At 40.8% G+C, this 21499-nt stretch overlaps 1 protein-coding gene across 1 annotated transcript in view; it reads left to right on the top strand.

Moving 5' to 3' along the window:
- CNTNAP2 (contactin associated protein 2) overlaps positions 1 to 21499 on the top strand; it is a 2268074-nt gene that overhangs the window by 1082348 nt on the left and 1164227 nt on the right. Inside the window, exons 5-7 of the mRNA XM_040431924.1 lie at positions 1358 to 1561; positions 13283 to 13467; positions 18305 to 18448. Coding sequence (XP_040287858.1) covers positions 1358 to 1561; positions 13283 to 13467; positions 18305 to 18448 — 533 coding nt within the window. The remainder of the gene's footprint in view (positions 1 to 1357; positions 1562 to 13282; positions 13468 to 18304; positions 18449 to 21499) is intronic.

Consider the following 21499-nt stretch of genomic DNA (forward strand, 5'->3'; position numbering starts at 1 on the left):
GGTCAGTATAATTGCAACTACAATTGTAGAGTTTTTCTTGTGTTTTCATACTTGAAAAAATATAACAACTTTTGAAAAATTTATTTGCCCTATTCTGACCCAAATAACTTTTTTTACATTTACATATATGGGGCTATACAGGGCTGTGTACAGGCTCATTTTTTGCAGGGTGACTTGTTGCTTTTTACTGATACCATTTTTAAGTGTGTATGACATTTTGATCACTTTTTATTACATTTTTTGGGAGATGAAGGGATAAAAATTTTTTAATTTTTTCCCCCAATTACAGTATTAAAATACATTTATATTTTATTAGTTTGGGCATTTTGTGATGTGGTAATGCTGGTAACCTCTATTTTTTTATGTTTATTTATATTTATTATGGGGGTAATTAGAATTTTTATAATTGTTTATATTTTCTAAATTTTATTTTACTTTTTTTAACCTCCCAGGAGACTTGAAAATTGCGAAAATCTGATCCCTTTCAACATTGTCTGGAATAGTCTTTGGATTCTTCAGAGCACTCGAGGCTGCCAAAGCACCTGTACAGCTGCTTCAATCTTAGCATGGGAGAGCTGTTCGGGCACTGAGAACATAGCACTCTAGGGGTTTCAATGCTCAGATGTCATAGTCACAGTCGACAATGGAGTCTGAGGAGTTAAAAGTCTGAGATCAGCATTATCGCTGCCCATGGACTTTTCCTCAGTAACTATGGTCGTTGTTCAGCTTCTGAGTAGGCGCTATCTTTAAAGTCCTGACTTCCACTGTATGTATATGGCAGTGTTTGGGAAGGGGTTAAAATAAATCATCTTATGTTCACCCCTGCTTTTCTTTATGTTCCTGGTCCAGTCCTTTTGACATTGTTTACAAACTCTAATAGGTATGTGCTGGTATATGGCACCTAATCACTGCAGACAATCATTTATCCTCAGCAGTCTGATGCTGAAGGAAGTGATTGGCTGCAGTCGTGACATTCCGTTCACCTGCTCTCCACTGTTCATGTCAGTATCAGTGACGTGCACAATGACAGACCACAGGGAGTAGTGGCTGCAGTGGTCACAAGCCATATACTGGAACATCCCCGCGGCATTTTGTAAACAATCAGTGGCAGGAGAAATGGACCAGTCCAGAAGGGAATGCCATGAAGAAACGGGTGAGTATATGGGGATATTTATTATTATAAGCTATTACAGAACTTGTCCAATATTTTTAATTACCTTGGACAATTCCATTGATGTACTCGTTAATGAATTTTTTGTCTAATTCTAAATCATATACAGTAATACAGAAACATATAAATATAATATATAGATCTGTACATTACTTACCAGACACTTTTTTCTGTTCATTTTCACAGGGGCTGATGTAATCAATTTTGATGGCAACACTGTGTTATCCTATCAGTTCAAGGATAGGAAGATGGCAACTGAAAAAGATGTCATCTCACTAAAATTCAAAAGCACTGCAAGTGAAGGAGTTCTCTTTCATGGTGAAGGACAACAAGGAGACTATATCACGCTAGAACTGAAGAGATCAAAACTGGTTTTACAATTAAACCTAGGTAATTATTTTATAACAAATTTTCTTTAAATATATTTAATATCTATTGCGTTAACTTTGTCTTCTTTCAGCCACTGCATATATGTAAACAAAAACCCAGGTAATTACTGACAAAAAACTATACCTCAATGTGGAAGTTTTCTGCAGTCTTTAATTTAGTAAATATGGTAACACTAGCTTTTCAGAAAAATGATTGTGTTGTGAAAAATTGCAATGTTTTGATTAGAATGACTTGATTATCAGTTTTTTCAACACTTTAAGGGTCCATTCACACGTCCGTAAGTCTTTTGCAGATCCGCAAAACACGGACACCTGCAATGTGCGATCCACAATTTGCGGACCGCACATCACAGACACTATAATAGAAAATGCCGTTTCTGGTCTTGCCGCGGACAAGAATAGGATATGTTATATTTTTTTCAGGAATCCCAAAAAAACGGATCCTGAAAGAACTGATGCGAATCCCTAAAATGCGGATACGGATCCCGGATAATCGCATCTGTTCCAGCCCCATTAAAAAGTGAATGGGTCCACAAATTGCGGAACAAATGCGGACCCAAATTACGGACGTGTGAATGGACCCTAAGGGGGAGTTCACATCATTGTTATTTTTTTCAATCTTCTGATCCATCAGAAGAACAGAAAAATAAAGAAAAAAATGGATCCTATAAAAAAAATGAATGCTGTGCATCAGTAATGCTCATTTAGCATCGGTTTGAAATCTGTTATTTTAGATGGGAAAAAAAAGTATTGCATGCAGGATTTTTTTTTCTCAAAAAAATGGTTCTTAGACGGAAATGGCTCAAACAGATGCCAAATGTGCCAAATGTGCATAAGGATCGTTTTTTTAGAAGGATTCATTTATCCTTAACTTTTGTGTTCTTCTGATGGATCAGAAGAATGGAAAAACAACAATGATATGAATTCCCCCTTACTATCGGAAATTAATTTTAATCTAACTTTTTTAAGCCAATTGATTCTAAATAAATCAGAATGTACCCAAATTTTGTAAAAGTTTGAGGTTGATCTGAATAAGAATTTTTGTTCTTTCAATTAGGGCAAATGTTGGAGTGAGGAAGGAGAAAGAGGAAAAAAAATCTACCATTGTTAAGCTACAGTACCAATGTGTAACATCTCCTCTTCTTTTAACCCTTTCACTACCAAGCCACTTTTCTTCTTAAATCCAAGGCCAATTTTTGCAAATCTGACATGCGTCAGTTTATGTGGTAATAACTTTGGAACGCTTTTACTTATTCAAGCGATTCTGAGATTGTTTTCTCCTAACACATTGTACTTCATGATAGTGGTAAATTTGAGTTGATATATTTCACCTTTAATTATAAAATAATCCCAAATTTACCAGAATTTTGGAAAAATTCACAATTTTCTAAATTTGAATTTCTCTACTTTTAAGACAGATAGTAATACCCCATAAAAAAGTTATCAATCAACATTCCCCATATGTCCATATGTATGCTTTATGTCAGCATAATTTTGTAAATGTCATTTTATTTTTATAGGACGATACAAGGCTTTGAATTTAAGAAGCATTTTTTTAAATTTTCCCCAAAATTTCCAAAACCATTTTTTTAAAGCACCAATTCAGTTATAAAGTGATTTTGAGGGGCTTATATAATGGTAATCACCCATAAATTACCCCATTTTAGAAACTACACCCCTCAAATTATTAAAAACGGATGTTTCAAACATTGTTAACCCTTGAGGTGTTCGACAAGAATTAAAGGAAAACAGAGGTGACATTTCAAAATTTTAAGATTTTTTATGTTAATAATTTTTTTCTTGCAACACAGCAAGGGTTAACAGCAAAATAAACCTCAATATGCAAACGGAAAATGCAAATGTGATCACACACTACATCCAGCACTCTGCCCTGCCTCCATGCTGGATGAGACATTGGTGTACATTTTGGCCAAAGCGTAATAAGCCACTCACCGCGTCAAGGTCGTCTCATTTGAGTGGTCCCTAACACTAGTTCCTACCTGTTTATGGGCCATGACAGCCACACAAAGTCCAGGGAATGCAGGTCAGCATGCAAGCCAAGCACACTCTGCTTTTAACCACGTCCGGTGCCATTACAGCTTTCATCGGATCCAGGGATGCAAGTACCAACATGCATGCTGAGCCCACCATATACTTCTCCTGGAGCCAAATGGCTACTGGTAGGTTCTATATAAGCAGACTCAGTTTTATACTGACTTTAAAACCAGCCTCCAGGACAGATTGACTGGTCAGGTGTGCATGACTCAAAGGAGATCGCCACGCCTCCAATATAAACTACAAAGAAAAATTGTGGGGGGTTGAGTCAGCACAACCCGTATGTAGGTGCATATCACTATGGCGAAATACATATACAAACAGAAAATGCAAATGTGATCGCACACTACATCCAGCACTCTGCCCTGCCTCCATGCTGGATGAGACATTGGTGTACATTTTGGCCAAAGCGTAATAAGCCACTCAATATGCATTACTCTGATTCTGAAATTTATAGAAATACCCCATATGTGGCATTAAACTGCTCTATGGCCATGTGCCAGTGGTCAGAAGGAAAGCAGCGCCATATGGATTTTGGAGGCAGATTTTGCTAGAATGGTTTTTAGGCACCATTTTGTATTCTAAGAAACCCTGATTTACCACTACAGTGGAAACCCTCAAAACGTGACCCCATTTTGGAAACTACACCCCTTAAAGAATATATTAGAGGAGGGTAGTGAGCACTTTGACCCCCTAAACGTTTTACGGAATTTGGAAGCACTTGACAGTGAAAATGAAAAGTTTCAATTCTTCCAATAAAATGTTGTTTTAGCTCCAAATTTTTATATTTTCACAAGGGGCCACAGGAGAAAAACACCCCATAGTTTGCTACCCATTTTCTCCTGAATATGTCAACACCCCATATGTAGTGGAAAAACGGCTGTAGGGGCACATGGCAAGATTCAGAACAGAAGAAGCGCCATAAGGCTTTTGCAGCGCAGATTTTGATGGATTGGTTTAAACAGTAGGTGCCATTGGTTTTCATTTTTTGAGTGATTATCTTATGTGGGAGCTAATTTTTTGCAGGATGAGTGATGTTTTTATTGGTACCATTTTTGGGTACATGAAACTTTTTGATCGCTTGTTATTACACTTTTTGTGAGGCAAGGTGACAAAAAAATTGCTGTTTTGGCATAGTTAAAAATATTTTTTTTTACAACATTCACCTGAGGGGGCATCTCATGCGATATTTTAGAAATCAGGTTGTTAAGGACGTTGTGATACCCAATGTGTCTATTATTTTTTTATTTTAGTTTTTTAGTTTTACACAATGAAAGCCTTTTTGAACAGAATAAAATCTTGCTTTGTGTTGCCATTTTTTGAGAGTGATATTTGTTTATTTTTTGGGCGATTGTCTTAGATAAAGGCTCTTTTTTGCGGGGTTTGATTGGTTCCATTTTAGGGTACATAAGACTTTTTGATCGCTTGGTATTACACTTTTTGTGATGCAAGGTGTCCAGAAAATAGATTTTTTGGCCCTTTTTTTATTTTACGGTGGATCATGTGATATTTTTATAGAGCCAGTCGATACAGACACGGCAATACCTAATATGTTTTTTTCCCTATTTTTTATTAAGGACGCTTTTTTTTTTTTTTGTTACAATTTTTTTGTTAAACATTATTTTTTTTTTACTTTTTTTTTACTTTATTTTGTTGTCCGACTCTGGGACTTCAACTTTTGTGGGTCTGATCCCTTTTACAATGCATTACAATACTTCTGTTTTGTAATGCATTGGCTATAAGTGTTTTACCAGTGTAATAGACTTACAGCCTTCCTGCCTGTGAGATCCAGTGGGCTGGATTTCACAGGCTGACATGGATGGCAGCTACGATGCCTAGGGAAGGCATCGGGCTGCCATCCAAGCCATCAGATCCCATTCATACCAGCGTGGGGATCCGATTGGTGCTTCCTCCCTGCATGGACATTGCATTTGCCGTGGTAAGAGTGTAGACCGCGGCACATCTAGGGTTAATATGCCGGCGCATATAGCAGGGGTCTGGCTATCAGTCACTGCCGGACCCCTGCAGCTGATCTGCGCGCCATAGTACTACGGCGCTGTTATTTAAGCCAGAGCAGGGAAGAGGTTAATGATGGTCTGTAAACGTATTGGAAGTAAGGGGACCAATTGGTGGACTTTTAGGAGAGAAATGTTGTCCCATTTGTTGACCAATATAGTATTCTAGCTGCTCAATAGTCCTGGGTCTTCTTTGTCAGATTTTTTGTCTCTTGATATGCCAAAAGTTTTCTGTTGGTGAAATGTCTGAACTTCAGGCAGGCCAGTTCAGCACTCTGACTCTTCTCCTGCACAGTTATGCTGTTGGGATGGATGCAGTATGCGGTTTAGCATTGTCTTGATGAAATATGCAAGGCATAATGGCCATAGACATCTAGATGGGAGCATATGTTGTTCTAATACCTCCTGAAACTGTTCAGCATTGATAGTACATATCCAGATATCGAATCCTCCCATGCCTTAGGCATCAATGCAACCCCACACCATCATAGATGCAGGCTTTAAACTGTGCTCTCATAACAACCTGGATAGTCCTTCTCCTTTTTATTATTCTGAACATTTCATTCGTGGTTTCCAAAAAGAATTTAAAAATTTGATTATCTGACCACATAATAGTTTTCCATTTTGCCTCAGTCCATTTTAAATGAGCCATGGCCCAAAAAAGACAGTGGCAGTGTTTCTGGATCACTTTGACAAATGGCTTCTTCTTGCATGTGTCGATCGCACAATGAACTGTGTTCATGGAAAATTATTTCTAAAATGTTCCTGTGCTCATGTAGTAATTTTTAATACAGAATCATGACTGTTTAAATGCGGTGGTGCCTCAGGGCCTGAGGTTCCATTGATCACACAGTTTTTTGCACATAGTTAAACTTGTCATCATCTTTGCTGCTGAGAAACCCTGCCTCTCTAACATGCTCAGTCATGTAAGTTTGTAGAAAATTGCTTCTCCAGCTGTTCTTTATTAGTACCATTATTTTTCCAGCCTTTTATTGCCCCGTCCCAACTTTTTGAGATGCATTGGTGCCATCAAGTTATAAATTAGTTATTTTTTTCATGAAATGGTAAAATGTAGTGTTGATCGAGCATGCATGGCCGAATAGCAGTTCGGCTCGAGCATCTCGATGCTTGGCACTCTACGCAGCCAATGAACTTGCAGGTAAATACTGCCCTCACTGTAATGCCGTAGCCATGTTTGTTAATGGCATTAAAGTGATTGGCTATATAGCACCCGATGACGCATGTTCGGCTCAGTCTTAGTCAGGGAGAGCTGTGCTGAGGAAGGGACAGACAGTGTAGGGAGTGATATAGGAATATGTTTATTAGAAAAACTTTTCAGAGACCAAAAAGTCCTTTTAAGGACTACTGTTGTGTGCAGCAGCAGCAATATATATATTTAGCGCAACCTACGCTAAATTGCTAAAACTTTACAGACCCAAAAGTCCTTTTAAGGACTATTGTTGTGTGTGGCAGCAGCAATATCTATTTTTAGCGCAAACTTAGCTAAATAGCTAAGGCTTTACAGACCCAAAAGTCAGTTTAAGGACTGTTGTCTGTGGCAGCAATATCTATTTTTAGCGCATCCTGCGCTAAGTACGGTGCAATAGTTAGGCCGTTGCAAACAGTGACTTTAGCTGCGCCACATCTCCTGCGTAAAGTGTGCGCATTCCAAAAATATCTGTGACATCCATCGTACTTTTTCCGTATACGGTGTCCGCTGCGGACAGTGACATTAGCTGTGACACACATCTCCAGTGTAAAGTGTGCGCATACAATAAATATTTGTGACATCCAGTGTAAGATCATTAACCACTACATTATACAGTGTGGGGGGATAGCTCTTCTCCGGGGGTCATTCTCACAGATACGGCTTCAGGACACCAGGTTTCAGGTGCAAACAGTGCATTTATTGCGTCCCAGCAAACCAAACATAAATAATACAAAATAAACACCTGCCCGGCTGGGCTCTAACTAAACATGAAGTTCCTGACTCACCTGAAGTTCATACCCTGTGAACCCATGTGGCTTTGTCAGCCAATGTCCCACAGCCTCCTGGCTGTACAGAGTCCAGTATGCCCACTGTCTCCAGTTCAGTGTTTCTTGTGGGGGATTGGGGCTTAGTAGTCCGCCTGACTATAGCCCTGCGACCTCCCAGGCGTCGCTTCATCACCCAACTCCAGGCTATCTCCCAGCCTTGTGGTCCCTCAGCCTTGCCCAGCTGAGAGCACACTGACAGGGCCTCCAGGCCTCTATCCACAGGTAACACACTCCCCCCTTGCTGTAACTCTTGGAGGTGCTTTATGCCAGGCTGAGTACCTCCAGCTGGTCTCACCTGTGGTGGAATAGGAGCGTGGACCGCACTATCCACCCCTTCCTTGCCTCCAACCTGCGTGAGACCTGTCACCTTCTCACAACAGCTACATGTTAACCTGCACAGAAATATAAAATAAGTCTTCTTCTGAATAGTAATAGTCACTACATCAGAAACTACTATGAGGTTTTTCTGACACACTTTAGCATTCAGCTTTATGGCTCAGTAGATAAGGTCCTTGTCTCTAATGTACAAGGGGTTGTGAGTTCAAATCCTGGAAGAAATTTTTCAGAAATAGATGCTAAATTACATTTAAATACACTGACTTGAGCATCGCGCTCGAGCACCGTGATGTGCGGAGCGTAGCGATGCTCGCTGAACACTATCTATGAGATTTGCAAATCATTGAATTTTGTTTTTATTTATTTTTTTATTTATATTTACACAGTGTCACAACTTTTTTGGAATTGGGGTTTATACAGTCGTGGCCAAAAGTTTTGAGAATTACATAAATATTGGAAATTGGAAAAGTTGCTGCTTATATTTTTTATAATAGCAATTTGCATATACTCCAGAATGTTATGAAGAGTGATCAGATGAATTGCATAGTCCTTCTTTGCCATGAAAATTAACTTAATCCCAAAAAAACCTTTCCACTGCATTTCATTGCTGTCATTAAAGGACCTGCTGAGATAATTTCAGTAATCGTCTTCTTAACTCAGGTGAGAATGTTGACGAGCACAAGGCTGGAGATCATTATGTCAGGCTGATTGGGTTAAAATGGCAAACTTGACATGTTAAAAGGAGGGTGATGCTTGAAATCATTGTTCTTCCATTGTTAACCATGGTGACCTGCAAAGAAACCCTTGCAGCCATCATTGCGTTGCATAAAAATGGCTTCACAGGCAAGGATATTTGTGGCAACTAAGATTGCACCTCAATCAACAATTTATAGGATCATCAAGAACTTCAAGGAAAGAGGTTCAATTCTTGTTAAGAAGGCTTCAGGGCATCCAAGAAAGTCCAGCAAGCGCCAGGATCGTCTCCTAAAGAGGATTCAGCTGCGGGATCGGAGTGCCACCAGTGCAGAGCTTGCTCAGGAATGGCAGCAGGCAGGTGTGAGCGCATCTGCACGCACAGTGAGGCGAAGACTTTTGGAAGATGGCCTGGTGTCAAGAAGGGCAGCAAAAAAGCCACTTCTCTCCAAAAAAAACATCAGGGACAGATTGATCTTCTGCAGAAAGTATGGTGAATGGACTGCTGAGGACTGGGGCAAAGTCATATTCTCAGATGAAGCGTCTTTCCGATTGTTTGGGGCATCTGGAAAAAGGCTTGTCCGGAGAAGAAAAGGTGAGCGCTACCATCAGTCCTGTGTCATGCCAACAGTAAAGCATCCTGAGACCATTCATGTGTGGGGTTGCTTCTCATCCAAGGAAGTGGGCTCACTCACAATTTTGCCCAAAAACACAGCCATGAATAAAGAATGGTACCAAAACACCCTCCAACAGCAACTTCTTCCAACAATCCAACAACAGTTTTGTGAAGAACAATGCATTTTCCAGCACGATGGAGCACCGTGCCATAAGGCAAAAGTGATAACTAAGTGGCTCGGGACCAAAACGTTGACATTTTGGGTCCATGGCCTGGAAACTCCCCAGATCTTAATCCCATTGAGAACTTGTGGTCAATCCTCAAGAGGCGGGTGGACAAACAAAAACCCACTAATTCTGACAAACTCCAAGAAGTGATTATGAAAGAATGGGTTGCTATCAGTCAGGAATTGGCCCAGAAGTTGATTGAGAGCATGCCCAGTCGAATTGCAGAGGTCCTGAAAAAGAAGGGCCAACACTGCAAATACTGACTCTTTGCATAAATGTCATGTAATTGTCGATAAAAGCCTTTGAAACGCATGAAGTGCATGTAATTATATTTCACTACATCACAGAAACAACTGAAACAAAGATCTAAAAGCAGTTTAACAGCAAACCTTGTGAAAACTAATATTTGTGTCATTCTCAAAACTTTTGGCCACGACTGTACATATAAAATTCTAGGCTTATAAATTCAGTGGATGGTTTTACTCTCTGTATGCAGAAACTGAACATTGTCAGTCACTTAGTAAAACTTCCCTCTAATCTCCTAAACCCAGAATTAGGAGGATTTAACGGAATAAATTACAATTCTTTAACATGCTGCCCACAGATTGGACTACATTTTGAACTTGACAGGTTTCCATTAATTTCTGTCTTTGTCAGCTATGTCATTGGATTTTTTTCCATTCTAAAGAATTGAAAGTATCCCTATTTAAACTTAAATCATGAGCTGGGATCTAACTAAATGTTTATTTCTATCTGACATTTCAACTTATATTTTCCATTTCATTCTCCAACTATCTATTCTTATAATGAAAAAACTAGTGACAACATTATTATTGAAGACAAAGAGGATAAGATTGGGTACTGGATGTATCACTCCTCCTGTCAGTCATAGCAGGATAATATGGAGGTCACCTCTGAGCCTTTTCTTTGCAACCCCCCTTAGTTTAAATTACATCCTCTCTGTCTTAACTGCCCCCTTTTAGTGGGGCACCATTGTTTTACCTAAAAAGAGGCAACAAAAGCCCACTAAACTCTAAGTATGATACTCAAGGCTGGCACACCAAACCACACCTGTGTGCAAGATCTGCAGGATTAAAATAAGCCGTGTCCGTTCAAATACAAACATAGATACCAGGGATCTATTGCAGCACATGAAGCCGTATCACTAGATCCTTTGGGAAAATACAACTGGTCAGCATTCCGCATCAGTCTGTCATCCTTCTCCTTGTCTTTTTTTTTATTACATCCAGCTCACATCCCCAAATACAGTATACTTGTCATCAACATCAGTCACTACTTCTCCTGCTCAGACTCCTCCTTGTCCTCCTCTCCATTGTGAGACATCCATAACAGAACATGGGGCCATGAGAAAACTATGTATTCTCAACCAGCATTTAGATTGCGTGCAAGCTGAACTTTCAACTGGCCAAGTTGCTAGTGGAACAGTTGCTGACATACAACTTAGTTATTGTAATGGTGGTACAGTTCTGCGCCTTCACCAAAATGTAATTCTGTTATATAATATTTATACTTCTATACAGCTCTCCATTTGTTTTCCAAACAATTGTTTAATTCTCACTGTGCAGCAAGGTGCAAACCATCGTGCACACCTGCAGTAGCTGTCATGGTCAAAAACAGTACATGTCTTTCGCTGCCCACTGGATCCATGCTTTTTGCGACAAGGCTGCACCAAAGCAAGTGGGACAGGTCCTATTAATACCTCTTTATTTGTGTCGGTCTGGTTCTTACACCAGCCGCTTATCCGCCTACTCCATGTCCTCCTCCATGAACATTCAACCATCCCCAACAGAAGCAAGGCAGAGCTTTTCTCCCAATCCCTCTCTCTCCTATCATATGTGTAAAGTAAAGAGTTGTTGTTTAGTGTGAGAGCTGATCGGCCTGGGTGAGAGTAGCCACACAGCCAGAGCTAACATCCCGCTGGCCGTCTCTCTGTCAGATCCAACTGGGCAAAGTTGATAGTTGGAAAGGCAGGAACACTGTGGGTTAAATAACACATGTCCCTTGCATGGTACATGTGATAAATGTAGTCTTATAATGCATCTTGCTAGCTACCCAACTTGCTGGGACCCACAAGAAAGTGGGAGGAAGTGTAGGATGAATATGATGAGGTGCCTCTGGAAGAGGAGGAGGAGGAGGAGGAGGAGGAAGAGCTGGTGGTGGTAGAGCTGGAGGCTGCTGCTGCTGATGATGACGATGACACGAGCAATAATGACCAATCATCTCAGTAAGGGACGGAGTTGGAAAGAACTGAGGCCTCAGGCACACTAGATAGAATGGCAAGCTCTATGCTTGCTTGCTCATGTAATGACAGGCACAGGTGTATCATTAACATGAAGCAATGGGATAATTACTGGATTGCCATGCTTTCCGGGGGACCAAATTATTTTAATTACCAGAAAACACTGTTTCTAGATTGCCACAGCTTTTGGCGAGCAGCCATCTGCCACCCCTATGTCTGAGGTCTGCCCTCCTACCAAAAACAGCAGAAGCCACAGAAGTAGCCAGTTTAGTATCATCAACATGATATAACAAAAATCAGCAAACTGAGATATACCGCCTCAATACTTGGGTTCAGTCTTACCTTGGCACTGGCTTTTCTCTGGTGCATACTGTGTTCCCTGACCCCAAGAACTTCTGTGCAGGCACACTGGAACAGTGGCCAAAACTAACCCAGTATGCTGTCCATGCTCTCTTTTGCCTAGCTTCCAGTTTCGTTGTGACAACCAAATGGATGAAGTTGTCCTCCTCCAGTGTAGAAAACATAACTTTTGGCAAAATTAATGAAGCATAGACCTGTGAGGATTTTCAGACCCCTCTGACTGAGGCTGATTAATAGAGCTTCCCTTGCTGATGGTGTCCCATCATGCAGCTGCTATTCTCTGCCTTCCTACCATCATGTACTATAGGGCTGCTACCGCCATCATGCCATTGCCACTTTGTGCCTGCCTGCCATCATTTACCATACCGTATGGCTGCTGCTGCCGCTATCACGTCATTGCCACTGTCTGCCTGCCTACCATCAAGTTCTGTATTATATGACTGCTGCTGCTGCCGCCACCACTGCAGCTGCTGCTCCCTGCTGCTAATCCCCTACTGCTACTTTCATTACCCCTAGTGCCACTACCATTACTGCTACATATCCATCACTACTACTAATATTATTACTACTCCTATTACATACATCTACTGCTTTGTATGTTCCATGCTCTGCTGCTGCGGACAATACTATTGCAGTCATATGGTACTATTACCCTATACTTTTTTCACATCGACATTGTACTGCTGTTTCTCCTATTTTAAAGGGAGAAATTTCCAGGCTCATTCAGAACAAGCCACTCTCTTCTGACAATTATCACATGCAATTACCAATAGCCATATATGTCAGTGTCACTTTGACATAATTTGCTATTGCTGTCATTGCATTCAAGAGCTTACAAGGAAAGGAAAGGGGGAGAGAAACAGCAATTAATTGTAAAAAAAATTAACAAAAAGAGTCCTAGACGGCTAGAGGGTGTAATATACCAATTTTCAGGGAGATAGGAGTAATACATGATTAATTGATTTAGGTCCAAACCAAACTCGCCCAATTGAACACAAAGCGAATCTCAAGAAGTTCAATCATCTCTAGTGCTGATGTTAAATTTCTGTAACAATATTTTACTTTATGCATGGTATGTACTTTTCAGTCAGTCAGTAAATTATCTTGTTTCTTCATATATTAGGAAGTAACCAGTATGGAAACATTTATGGCCATACAACCGTTACTACAGGAAGTCTTCTAGATGACCATCATTGGCACTCAGTTATAATAGACCGCCATAAAAAGCATATTAATCTTACCCTGGACAACCATGTACAGCATTTTAAAACAAATGGAGAATTTGTTAAATTAGACCTGGATTTTGAGGTAAGAGGCACAATTTTGACATTGTAAATTGGGTGTAAGGGATTAAATTTAAGAAATGGAATTTATGTTAAAAAAAAAAAGATAATAATTTAGAAGATAGTATTCCTTCTATTTCTCCATCTTATTATATTGTTTGTATTGATTATTTAATATGTGCATAAATTCTTGTTACTGTTGTATTGTTTTGTTTTTATAGTCAAATACAGTGGCATGCAAAAGTTTAGGCACCTACTGCCCAAAATTACTGTAACTGTGAACAGTTAGACAACTTGAAGATGAAATGATCTCCAAAAGGCATACAGTTAAAGATGAAACACACTTTTTAACATTTGAGTAAAAAAGGAAAGGAGTACATTGAAAAAGTATGGGAACTCAAGGAGATTTGAACGCTTAGATAACTTTGACCAAGGTCTCAGACCTTAAATAGCCTGTTAGGGTTAGGGCTTGTTCACAATCATCGTTAGGAAAGGCCAGGTGATGCAAATTTCAAATCTTTATAAATTCTCAGACTCTTCTATGTCCAAAAAAAAAGCAGCCTTGGGTTCTTCTAAGCAACTGCCTAACACTCTGAAAATGAAAATTGTTGAGGCCCACAAAGGAGAAGAAGGCTATAAGACAGCAAAGTGTTTTCAGGTTGGCATTTACTCAGTTAGAAATGTAATAAAGAAATGGCAGTTAACACAAGTAGAGGTAAAAAGAAGGTCTGGAAGACCAAGAGAAAGCTGCTCATAGGATCGATAGAGAGGCAAATGAGAACCCCCATTTGATTGCAAAAGACCTTCAGGAAGATTAAACAGACACTTGAGTTGTGGAAGAGTTTTGATTGCAAATATTCTAATCGCAAATTTTTATCGCGAATATCATCACTTCGAGAATCTGTGAAGATGTATAACATAGTGATATATATTCTTAATCGCAAATATTCTAGATATTTTTTTCATCAGTAACCTCCCTTCTTGCTTGTGGGCCAATCGGAAGGCCTAGCAACCAATAGGAAAGTTGCCCACCCTTTTAATATATAAGAAACTCCCCAGCAGCCATTTTCTGCTATTTTTTCGCAGTTCTGATAGAGAGAGCAGTGACATTGCTGTGCTCTGTGCTTTTATCTGGATCCTATTCCTTATCCAATTACATTAGATAGTTAGTTAGTTCATATATACACTGCTCAAAAAAATAAAGGGAACACTTAAACAACACAATGTAACTCCAAGTCAATCACACTTCTGTGAAATCAAACTGTCCACTTAGGAAGCAACACTGAGTGACAATCAATTTCACATGCTGTTGTGCAAATGGGATAGACATCAGGTGGAAATTATAGGCAATTAGCAAGACACCCCCAATAAAGGAGTGGTTCTGCAGGTGGTAACCACAGACCACTTCTCAGTTCCTATGCTTCCTGGCTGATGTTTTGGTCACTTTTGAATGCTGGCGGTGCTTTCACTCTAGTGGTAGCATGAGACAGAGTCTACAACCCACACAAGTGGCTCAGGTAGTGCAGCTTATCCAGGATGGCACATCAATGCGAGCTGTGGCAAGAAGGTTTGCTGTGTCTGTCAACGTAGTGTCCAGAGCATGGAGGCGCTACCAGGAGACAGGCCAGTACATCAGGAGACGTGGAGGAGGCCGCAGGAGGGCAACAATCCAGCAGCAGGACCGCTACCTCTGCCTTTGTGCAAGGAGGAACAGGAGGAGCACTGCCAGAGCACTGCAAAATGACCTCCAGCAGGCCACAAATGTGCATGTGTCTGCTCAAACGGTCATAAACAGACTCCATGAGGGTGATATGAGGGCCCGACGTCCACAGGTGGGGGTTGTGCTTACAGCCCAACACCGTGCAGGACGTTTGGCATTTGCCAGAGAACACCAAGATTGGAAAATTTGCCACTGGCGCCCTGTGCTCTTCAAAGATGAAAGCAGGTTCACACTGAGCACATGTGACAGATGTGACAGAGTCTGGAGACGCCGTGGAGAACGTTCTGCTGCCTGCAACATCCTCCAGCATGACCAATTTGGCATTGGGTCAGTAATGGTGTGGGGTGGCATTTCTTTGGAGGGCCGCACAGCCCTCCATATGCTCGCCAGAGGTAGCCTGACTGTCATTAGGTACCGAGATGAGATCCTCAGAGCCCTTGTGAGACCATATGCTGGTGCGGTTGGCCCTGGGTTCCTCCTAATGCAAGACAATACTAGACCCTTATGTGGCTGGAGTGTGTCAGCAGTTCCTGCAAGACGTAGGCATTGATGCTATGGACTGGCCAGCCCGTTCCCCAGACCTGAATCCAATTGAGCACATCTGGTACATCATGTCTCGCTCTATCCACCAACGTCACGTTGCACCACAGACTGTCCAGGAGTTGGCAGATGCTTTAGTCCAGGTCTGGGAGGAGATCCCTCAGGAGACCGTCCGCCACCTCATCAGGAGCATGCACAGGCTTTGTAGGGAGGTCCTACAGGCACGTGGAGGCCACACACACTACTGAGCCTCATTTTGACTTGTTTTAAGGACATTACATCAAAGTTGGATCAGCCTGTAGTGTGTTTTTCCACTTTAATTTTGAGTGGGACTCCAAATCCAGACCTCCAGGGGTTGAAAAATTTGATTTACATTTTTTTATTTTTGTGTGATTTTGTTGTCAGCACATTCAACTATGTAAAGAACAAAGTATTTCACAAAAATATTTAATTAATTCAGATCTAAGATGTGTTATTTTTGTGTTCCCTTTATTTTTTTGAGCAGTGTTTAATACAGATAGTTAGTGGGAGATAGTCAGTGTAGGTTAGATAGTGATATAGTGTAGCTGATAGGTTCCAGTGCAGGCTTTTAGTTAGTGTGATAGGAATTACTGTTTCTCTGCTGTCCATACATATATGCTACAGACATAGTGCTGGGATGTCACAACAATACTTAGTGCACCAATCGGTAATATGCACATCATTAGTGCCTATTTGCGAAATCGCGAAAATAATGACTGGAGATCACGAATTCTAGAATTCGCGAATTTATTGCAAATATTATGTGAAAAATTCACGAAATATCGCGAGAACTAATATTGCCTATGCCGCTCATCACTGTGGAACATTGTGGAACATTGTTACCGTTCAGCGACACCTGTATAAATATGGTCTTCATGGAAGAGTCATCAAAAGAAAACATCTGTGTCCTTACTACAAAATTCAGCGTCAGAAGTTAGCAAAAGGACATCTTAACAAGCCTGATGCATTTTGGAAACAAGTCCTGTGGACCAATGAGGTTAAAATAGAACTTTTTGGCCACAATGAGCAGAGGTACAGTTGGAGAAAAAGGGCACAACATTTCATAAACGAACACCTTTCCAACAATTAAGCATGAGGGTGGATCAATCATGCTTTGGGGTTGTGTTGCAGCCAATTGCACGGGGAACATTTCACGGGTAGAGGGAAGAAAGGAGTCAATGAAATTCCAGCCAATTCTGGAAGTAAAATTGACACCAACTGTAAAAAAGGCTGAAGTTCAAAAGAGGATGGCTTCTACAAGTTGATATTGATCCTAAAGATACCTAAACATCCACAATAGACTACCTCAAAAGGGGCAAGCTTAAGATGTTACCATGGCCCTCACAGTCCCCTGATATGAACTTCACTGAAAAACCTATGGATAGACTTGTGCAGTGCATGCAAGACGTCCTGGGAATCTCACAGAACTGGAAGACTTACAAGAATGAATAGATGAAAATCTCCCAAACAAGAATTGAAAGACTTTTGGCTGGCTACAAAAAGTGTTTATAAGCTGTTATACTTGCCAAAGGGGGTGCTGCTAGGTACTAACTATGCAGGGTGGCCAAAGTTTTTCTTCGGGCCTTCTACCTTTTTTTTGTTACTTTGAAAATATAAAAGATTAAAATAAAAACTAGTTTTCTCTTAAAATACAAAGGGATTGTGTCATCTTAACCTTTATGCCTTTTTATCTTTAACTTCCTTATGTGTTCACAGTAACAGTAATTTCGACCAGGGGTGCCCAAGCTTTTGCATACCATTGTATGTAGTATAACACATCTTTTGTATATGGATTTAACCTTTGGTTAAAATATGCAAAACTGTCATATATTTTGTGTTAATTGCTATGGTAATTCTACATTTTAATATCATGGAGCTATCTTAGACAAGCCTTCAAGGGATTGTCCAAGATAAAAAAAACTCAGTTAATCCTAACAATTGCTTAAAGTAAAAAAAAAATATTTTTATACTCACCCCCTTCTCTGGTGAGCCATTCCACTGCTCGTTTACAAACTCCAGTGGCGACTTGCGTGCCAGTATACAACACGTGACTGCTGCTGCCAGTGACTGCCTCCTACAGTCTATCACTGAGGTCAGCAAGTCGCTGCAGCAATCACATGCTGTACAACTTCATATCACTGTGCTCGTGAGAGGGTCAGTGATGTGCCCAGTAACGTACAGACATATGGAATGTCACCCTTGCAGCCAATCACTGTCCTCAGCGGTAGACCACTGTGGACATTGATTGGTTGCAGTGGTCACATGCCATATAATGGCACATACCTGCAACAGCTTGTAAACAAGCAGTGGCAGGGGGACCGGACAAAGGCCGCAAAAAACGGTACTGGTAAAATGGGTTAACATAATTTTTTATATATTAATCAATTGTGCAGCTTGTCTTGTCTTTTAATTATCTTGGACAACTATACTGTACTATAATGTTAGGATCCACTGCAGGGTCACACTCTACAAAATGTGCATACTAATAAATAAGTTCATAATAGGCCAGTTCATTATTACTTGCAGGTGAACATATTTCTCATTAACAAAAAAGTAATATTGTTGTGGGATTCCATTCCAGCTAACTTTTGGAGGCATGCCTTTGTCTGGAAAGCCAAGCTCAAGCAACAGAAGAAATTTCAAGGGCTGTATGGAAAGCATTAAGTATAATTCACTTAATATCACTGACCTTGCCAGGAGGAAGAAGATGAATTCCTATAATGTGGTATGTTAGGAACATACGTCCTTGCCCTTAGTATGTACAGTATGATGAACTAAGTAGTTGTTTACCTATTAGACATGGACATAAGTTAGCTATCTTGGCTATATAAGGAACATATAAGAACTGTTAATTTCAAATTTCTTTAGAAATATTTTTTGTTAAAGACAAATAATACACTGCTGCTGTATACTGAGCATTGATTTTAACTAGAAGCTAGAAATTGCAGTGTGGTGACATTTTGTTTCTGTTTTTGTATTTTCTAAAGAATTTTTTTAATTGCATTTTCTTTATTACCTTTTTTTTTTTTTACAGTTTTCTGACATGCATAGCAGGACTTAACTTGGTGTGCTACAACACAGCACATGCAGTTACACAGCCCCCAGCAATTACATGATCAATAGGTCAGGAGCAGGAAGTAGCAATGCCACATTGTATACACAGCTCTTATTGTACACTGTGTATGCAGCAAGGGAGAAGGGAGGGTAAAAACAGATCTACCTTCTCAGTGGGGAGCCAGCTTTTAATGGCAACCAGATTCCAGCTCCTACAGGTCCATAATCTCTACATAATCAGAAGTATCTTTGCAAAGATAAATGTGGATAATCTGGATGTTTGAAGTTGGAACTAGTTACAGGGTAAAAATATAAATAAATCATGTTTTATTGTTTTTGGTAGGAAGCTACAGGGAATTATGGTGCATGAAATGTACAGACAGATAATATTATGTACAGGTTCAGACTACCAAATTATTCAGAACTAGCTTTTCTTTCCATTTTTTTTGATACACAAAAAGTTTGTCAAAATTGGAATAAGTGACAGAGACCATCTTCATTTAGGTCTTGATAAGATTCCTTTTCTGTGGCAATTTTGCTTTGAGCTAAACACCTGATAAAACCTGAAGCACACTAGTTGCTACATATAGGGTATAACCATATCACAGATTTGTTGTAGAAATGTATGAATCTTTACATCCATTTTGCAACATGACCCGGCTTTGCACGGGTATACTTCCACTCTTTTATTTAATGTTTTTGCTGTTAAAAGATATCCACAGTGTTCCCAATAAATGTGACCTCTACAGCACCCCTCCCAATTAACAGCGACCTCCAAAGCAGATCACCCCCTTAACTTTGACCTCCACAGAACCCTGCCTCCTTAACTGTGACCTCCATAGTGCCCTTTACACTGAACTACACAGTGGCCTACCCCTTAAAAGTGACCTTCAAAGTCACCCACCCCCTTAACAGTCACCCCAAAATGACCTGCCCCCTTAAAAGTAACCTCTACAGCACCCCACCATCTTAACAATGACCTGAAAAGTGGCCCGTCCCCTTAACAGTGACCTCCCTGGCACCAGCCCCCTTAACAGTGACCTCTACAGCACCTTGCCCCCTTAACATTGACCTCCATAATACCCCACCACCTTAACTGTGACCCCCCCACTGCACCACCCTCCCTTAATATAAGACCTCCACAGCACCCTGTCTCCTTAATATGAGACCTTCACAGCACCCTGCCCACTTAAAATGTTACAACCAGATCACAATGTTCCTTAACAGTGACCTCTACACCACCACGCTCTCCTAATAGTGAACTATAACAATAAAGAAAAATGGCTGAGTTGTTATGGAAACCTGGTGTAACTGTGTATGCCAAAACCTGCAAGCTGAAGGACCTGCGAGCTGCTATTAAATAATAAGGGTCATTTGACTGAGCGAATGGCAGTTAGAATGTGAGTAAAGCTGCAAGCTCCTATTGGCTAATACATTTTTTTTTTTTTTTGGGGGGGGGGTATCTCAGGAAAAGTCTTAGGGATCTGAGACGCGGTCTAAAGCCTTCCCGGACACCTGATGTAGCTATGTGCCAAATTTGGTGCAGATAAATTCAGTTGTTTGGCCATGCATAAAGAACAGACAGACAACAGACAGACAGAAATCAATTTTATATTATACTAGCAGAAGGACCCGGCTTTGCACGGGTATATTTCTTCTATTTCATTTAATGTTTCTGTGTGTCGTTAAAAGATATCGACAGCATCCCCCAGAACAGTGACCTCTACAGCACCCTACCCCTTTAACAGTGAACTCCACAATTCCCCATCTCTTAACATTGAGCCCCCCAACAGTGCCCCACCACTTTAATATGGGACCTCCACAGCAGCCCATCCCCTTAACTTTGACCTTCACAGCAGCCCACCCCTTTAACAGTGAGTTTCACAGCACCCTAATCCCTTGACAGTGACCTCCTCAGGGGCCCACCCCCTTAACAATGACCTTCACAGTACCCTGCTGCCTTAACAGTGACCTCACAGTACCCTGATGCCTTAACAGTGACCTCCACAGCAATTGCCCCTTTAAAAGTGGCCCCTGCCCCCTTAACAGTGACCTCCACAGTGTCCGCCCCTTTTACAGTGACCTCCACAGTGCCCACCCCTTTAACAGTGACCTCCACAGTGCCCGCCCCTTTAACAGTGACTTCCACAGTACCCGCCCTTTTAACAGTGACCTCCACAGTGCCCGACCCTTTAACAGTCACCTCCGCAGTGCCCGCCCCTTTAAAAGTGATCTTCACAGTACCCGCCCCCTTAACAGTGACCTCCAAGTCACAAAAAATCCATCCAAGATGGATGCATGTAGCAGTGCAGTTGTGCCCTATGTGTTGTGCGACTTTTTGTCGTCCTGTAGCCCTAGCCTAAAGCTGACCTACAGCAGTGAAGAAAAATGGCTGGGTTGTTATAGAAACCTGGAGTAAAACTGTGTGTTTGGCAGTTGGGATTTGAAGAGAAAGACTTATAGGCTTGTATTGGCTAATGCAGGTAATTTTTTGGGAATATCTGAGGAACGGTAAGTCCTAGAGAGCTGAGACACGGTTTAAAACCTTCCCGGACACATGATGTACCTGTGTGCCAAATTTGGTGAAGATTGGTTTAGTCGTTTGGTCGCGCATAAAGAACAGACAGACAGACGCCTAGACAGACAGAAACTAATTTTTATATATATATACGAGATATATTGTGGGGATTTGCTCTGGTAGTTAGAATAAGCGGGCACAGTA

Source organism: Bufo bufo, chromosome 5, assembly GCF_905171765.1.
Source record: "Bufo bufo chromosome 5, aBufBuf1.1, whole genome shotgun sequence".
NCBI classification, from domain to species: domain Eukaryota; kingdom Metazoa; phylum Chordata; class Amphibia; order Anura; family Bufonidae; genus Bufo; species Bufo bufo.